Source organism: Thermobia domestica, chromosome 2, assembly GCF_964235325.1.
Source record: "Thermobia domestica chromosome 2, izTheDome1.hap1.1, whole genome shotgun sequence".
NCBI classification, from domain to species: Eukaryota; Metazoa; Arthropoda; class Insecta; order Zygentoma; family Lepismatidae; genus Thermobia; species Thermobia domestica.
The window spans coordinates 369,041,303-369,047,688 of NC_137455.1; the positions used below are offsets into that span (position 1 = coordinate 369,041,303).

Below are 6,386 nucleotides of genomic sequence, written 5' to 3' on the forward strand. Positions count from 1 at the left end.
ACCTCTACTAGGGATTTGAACTGGCGTCCTCTAAGGTGATTGTTGAAGGAATGGAACAGGCGATAAACGGACGATGCAATGTCCGTGGAGTATGGCGGATCCAATAGTGTTTCCCACCCAAGGCGTAGAATGGTGTCCCGGGTCATCCTAGCCACGTGCAACTTAGCGTTGTCCTGTAACAGAGGACACCTTTGCGATTCAGAACTCCAGAGTTTTCAGTTTTTCTTGAACACGGTTCAACTGCTGACAGTATACAGTGACGTTGATGCTCTGACCACCTGGTAGCAGTTCCAGATGCACGATGCCGCGAGCAATCCACCTTTTTCTGGTGCAGTGCTGGTTTCGGGTGTTTTTTAACCGGTTCAGGGGATGCTAATCAATGATGTCGGCGCCTTGGAGCTTCGTACAGGACCTAGTTCTCATTACATGTCAACATTCTGCCCAGAAATGACTCCTTCCTCAGACGAGACAGCAAAGAAACACAGGTGTCTGCTCCCGTTGCCTTCTGGCCCGGAGTTAAATCCGATATGCTAAATTTTATTCTGGAATATGGCCATTGAGTACTGGGGTATGCAATTTTTGTTTCTTTATATATCGGTTTCTTTGTGTAAATGATTTTTAAGAATTTCGTCGTTATTATTCGCCGAAAATTTATATAATGCCAGTGCTGTTATGTTATGTTTTAACCCGAAATATTGGCCACCGCGCGCTAGGGGTGTTATTTCTTTGCCGGAATTCTTTTGCTCTTGGAAAGCTTTTCTTATGCCAATGCTGATGTGACGCACTTTGTTCCTAAAGCCCTATCTTTTACATGGATAAATAACGAGTTAGGAAGGATTGGAAATATTTAAAATTGAAATTTTTAAACCACATAAAATATTTACATTCAAATATTAGAAGAGAGCTATAGAAATTCATTCAAATTCACTTGGCAAGCAAATATATTGTACAATACAGTGTTCTAAACAAGTATATGTTCACTATATAGTTAGTTAGTATATATTGTTGGTGGTATCAGTTAGTTAGTATATATTTTTAGTCATGTCAGTTAGTCAGAATATACTATGTACACTATATAGTTTCTTAATATCAGATATTAAGACACAACATAAACTTATTTTACGCGGTCAATTAAAGTAAGGCTAGATGCTACGTGCAATTTTATCCCTTGGGGACATTTTCAAGAACAGGGAATTATCGGAAAATTATCATTCTAATTTATTTTAATTTATAAATGGTTACTGAAGTATTTCTCAATGTCAGGTATCTACATTAAATCAACTTGTTTTACGCATTCGAGGAAAGTAAGGCTGGATGTCACCTGCAATTTTGTTCCTTCGAGTCATTTTATGGTCAAACGGGGTAAAAGCAGGAAATTATCCCCAGTAGCACAGGTATGTGCACCAGTGTGGGAAATCAGGGAAAATGTGATGTGGGCCCTTATTAATACCCGACGTGGGCCCCATGCAGATCTATTGACGCTTCTATTCATGACAGGAAATGTAGAATGCCGACGACAACTCCCTTCTCGGTCGACATTGTTCCATATGTATCAATGTGGCACCCACACCTCACCAACCTGGAGCCCACATCTAACCCACAACTAGATGCGAGCACCGTCTCGTGATAAATAATTAACCGGTAGTTTAATCAGGAGAAAACAAGTTTCAGATTCTCACGTGTTTACTTCGTTTTGCTGAACTCATTAAACAACTCCCGAACTAGTTTACTACACACGAATTTCGTCCTGTTCCATTGATCAGGAGTCGAACCTCCTCTTATGTATCCTTCTAATTCGTAGGCGAACACTTTATCCACTCTAGCACCACGACTTGTTAGAACCAAAGACACAGAAACATCATACTAAAGTTAGTACAGCAGCGTAGTAGACCACCGAGAGGTGAATCTAAAAATGTGGGAAGAAGAAGAATTACGTTTGTTGCTAGAACAGTTACGAAATAAAATACTTTAGTATCAACGAAATACAACACCATGTGTTAACAGCTGTTCTATTTGTAATTTTGTTGTATATTACGCAAAGATGCGCTGTTGCCAAACTTCCCTTTTTCCACTGGTTTTTACTAGACCTTAGTCCATTTGAAAAATATACTTGCCGTAAATATCTCAGTAGGCAATTCTCAACAAATGAAAAACGCATTTCGTACCTTGTCAGCCAGTCAGCTCGTTCGTCACTTGTCAATATAGGACGATATGTATCCCCACCTGCATCCATCAACCCATCTAGGTCCCATGTGCAGTTTCCTATTTTCTTTTCACATATTTCTAGACTTTATACACATCAAAATCGACATGAAATTTTAAAATCGACGCTAGTTTGGCTTTTTTAAAAACTTGCACTACATTATCGTCGATATGACGAAATTCTATCTTAGACCCATAACTAACCAATGGGGTTCAAATGGGCCCAGCTTGATGTCACATTTCCCACATGAGGCGTTGTGAGACCCAAGCTTGCTCAATATTGACGTCCTACTGGGGATCGTTGTAATTTATTTTAAATTTTAAAGGGTTACTGAAATGTCTCAGTCACGTATCCACTTAACATCAATTTGTTTTATCCAATCAAGAAAAGAAAGATGACCTTTAAGGCAATTTTCATGACCAAACAGAGAAAAGTTGGGAAATTACCTATTCTCATTTACTGTATATAAGTAATTAACAAAATTCTTGTAAATATCAGGTACCCACTCAAGATTATCTAATTGTGTGTAATAAAATTTTGAAGTTCCAGTAATTGTCAGAAATCTTTGTATATAACTAAAGCCCAGAAATTCCGTTTTCTTTCAAAAGAGTGTCAGTCCGGGACGGTTGTCTTCCCTTGTGTCGAAACTGCTTTCCTTGAACTGACGTTCTTTTGAAAAGAAACAACCTTGAAAATAACCCTAAGGATCGATATTGAATTAGTATCCATTCTTACTTTTATTGTTTGCATATAATTAGCTGATCTCGGACAGTTACACGATATTAATAAACATTTTAGTAACCTCCTCAGTAGTACACCCATTTACCATGCTTCCGTCTAACAACGCTCCATGTAGGAAACATAGGATGGATCTCTGCATATTTGAACCCGTATTTTCCAGTTATGGGGCGCAGATAGAATCCCAACTTATCAACGAAAATATAGTGCAAGTTGTTTTGAAAAACCTAATGTAGCGATCGATGTAGAAACCAAATTTCATGTCGATTTTGTTCTGTATAAGTCAAGAAAAAGGTGAAAAGAAAATGGGCATCCCATGTGGACCCAGATGGATCTGTATGGTATCTCCATATCCTATCTAGTTTAGATAGATTTATGTGGGTCCAAGGTGAAATCCCCATTTCCAGACTTGTAATTATGAAGTTAAATGAGTTTAAAATACTTCACATTGTAATAATTTATTCTATTAAGTTTCTGTAAAACCAAGTTGTTAAAACCATGAAGTAATTTAATCTGCATTTCTTTACTTTAGAAGTAAAGTTTAAAACTAAACAGCAATAACCTTATTTTCAATTAAATATTCGTCGTTAACTCCCGGGGGAGAAACATAGCAGACAATGCTAACTATATATATCCAACGAAAGTTAGTAGAAAATGTACACTCATGTCCAAAATTATTGTCGCATAACTGTCTTCTTGTAAGAATATAATTTGATAATGATTTTGCAGGGTACTTTTAATACTGATAATACGTATATAATAGGGAAATGTATATTGGTGGTAAATTTCATAGAGAAACAGATATAAATACGAAAATTAGAATGAGTAAAACAAAATGTTGCTAAATGGACAAGAAAATTTTATTTTCGTTTTATTGTTCTTATTTACTGCTCTTTCGGCATGAAATTTTGCCACATACTTTGCCGATTATTCAGATACGAGCATTATAAGAAATACCGGGCGAATTCGTTATCAAATTATATTTCTAGAATAACATATTTATAGACATGTGACAATAATTTTGGACATGAGTGTACTTGCTTCGACGCGACGGTAGAAGAGAATTGGAACTGGACAAACACCTTGCAGTTCATTGAAATTCTGAATGTGCTTCAGGTACTTAGTCTTAAGAGTTACAAAAGTTACTCTTATCAAAAATTTTGTTATTTCGTGATCAAATGTTTGGAGGGGTCTGTGCCCCACTGAAGAGTTTTTTCAGCAAAATAGGAAAGCCGTAATCCCTGATTTTACATCTACAATATCTGTACACAATTGCATCGGCCCACTTCTTGCTATAATTCGGGCGGCAAATTTCAGAATTTTGGGTGGAAGCTTTTACCCCCGAACCGTTTTTTCGTACAAAAAAAAGAGAAAAACATGAATTCGCTTATTTTTTGCATAAGGAGTAACTAAATGGAGTGCTTTAGATACTATTAAATTAGTTATTAGTCATTACTAGTTATTAGTGTTGGGCAGAAAGTGTTTACAAATGTGATACTTGCGGTTACCAAGTAAATGATAGTTTTCCTGAGCAAAAAAGTATTAGAGATGATATAGATTTATTACGGTTTGGTTGAAGATGGATATGATTTAAGATTATAAAGATATAAAGAAGTATTTGTTAAGATAATGATATGAAATATAAATGTGAATTCAAGGAAGATTAGATGTCATAGATTTAGAAGAATGATACGGTGAGGATTAAGAATAAAGGGATATATAAGATATTGAGTTTCTTTAAAATTGTAGAAGGTAGTAGTAACATCCTTGGTGGTATTACGATTATTGGAAGCTAACAAATTTGGCGCAGTCGGTAACAGGCTTTGAGAGCGTAGGATTAACCAAAGATCTAAGTAACATTATGGCAGCAATTCCAAACTTCCCAACTTTTAATGCTGAAACTGATAAGTTACAGACTTATTTGGATAGATTTGAGCATTTGTGTATTGCGTCGCAGATTCCTGAAGAAAGAAAAGTTCCAACCTTATTTACTGTAATGGGAGCTGAAGCCTATGATCAGTTGTGTAATATCTGTTGGCCCATATCTCCTTCCGAAAAATCATATTCTGAAATTAAGGAAGAGATAAAAAAGTATTATGCCACCAAAGTAAATATAATTTCTGAACGTTATCAGTTTCGCACACTGAAGCAGAAAACTTATCAAACACTTACTAGTTTTGTGTTGGACTTGAAAAAGCAATCATCTTACTGCAATTTCAACTGCTGTCTTGACGATAATTTGCGAGACCAATTTGTTTTTGGAATTGCAGATGAATTGATTCGCCGGAAGCTGTTAAATACTAAAGAATTAACTTTTCAGAAAGCGACTGAAATTGCGTTGAACATGGAAAGCACGGAACATCAATTGAGATTATACAAGCACAATTCTAACAGTGACATACGTATGGTGCAGTCTTCCAGAAATAGGTTCTCCAAACCAAACAAAGGACAGGAGTCACGTTCCAGTTCAAGTTCTTTGTCATCGCAAACATCACCAAATCGGTGTAGTTATTGTAAATTGCACCATAAAAAAGAGAGTGTCCTGCATGGGGGAAGCAATGTCTAAAGTGTGGGCGAATGAATCACTTCGCTTTAGCGTGTCGTTATAATACTTATAAGGCTCAGAAATATGATCAACAGGCTATGATGAGTGAAGACGGACACAAACAGGAATTGGTGGATAACCAAACAGAACAGGAAGAGTTATTAGATTTGGCAAGAATAGTTCATTTAGATACAATCTCTTATGGGGTGGATGAGGATCAATCATCTTCGAATAAGACGTCGGAGGATGGAATGTTTGATTTATTATTCACTGATCAGAGAGATAAGCAAAAAACGAGGTATAGGGAAGAAAAGAAGGTGTTGGCGAATCTATATGAAGCTACCGTTCCAGGTAAAACAGAATCTTCAGCGGAAGGTGATCTTGCATCGAATTATATTTCCCAGGAAGAAAAGTTTGAGATTATATCGGCCAGGAGCCAATGGGAAGGTAACTTTGGAAACAAATCAACAGGTTCAACTAAGGGAGACAAGCGGGGTTGGACTCATTGGTTTGGTAAACGGAAAAACAAAATGCCAAGGAAGAAGAGCAGTTTTGATAAGGATACAACGTCTCAGAATTCAGCGAAGTTGATGGAAACTATTCGGTATAAATCGGGACGACAAACATATGAAGTTAGAAGATGTCTGATAGAGAATCAGAAACACAGAAATACTTCGTTACCGGATCAACATCAAGTGAGCAATGAACTAATTGTGCGGTTGATAGAGCAGCAAAAGAATATGCAGGAGCAAATTGATTTTCTGATGGCCAAGTGGTATGAAAAGCAGAGAAGCAGAAAGTCTGGGAGATGGCATGTAATCGACTCTTAATCTGATTCTTAGATTTGGGATTGTTTGTGTATGTTTAAGGATTTTTTTGTAAAGGGAGGAGAATGTTGGG

At 36.8% G+C, this 6,386-nt stretch overlaps 1 protein-coding gene across 1 annotated transcript; it reads left to right on the forward strand.

Annotated features, from left to right (window-relative positions):
* The first annotated feature begins 4,802 nt into the window (after positions 1 to 4,802).
* LOC145679617 (uncharacterized) lies at positions 4,803 to 5,507 on the forward strand. The gene has a single exon (XM_081750193.1). It carries the CDS (start codon positions 4,803 to 4,805, stop codon positions 5,505 to 5,507), a length of 705 nt encoding a protein of 234 aa, XP_081606319.1.
* The last annotated feature ends 879 nt before the right edge of the window (positions 5,508 to 6,386 follow it).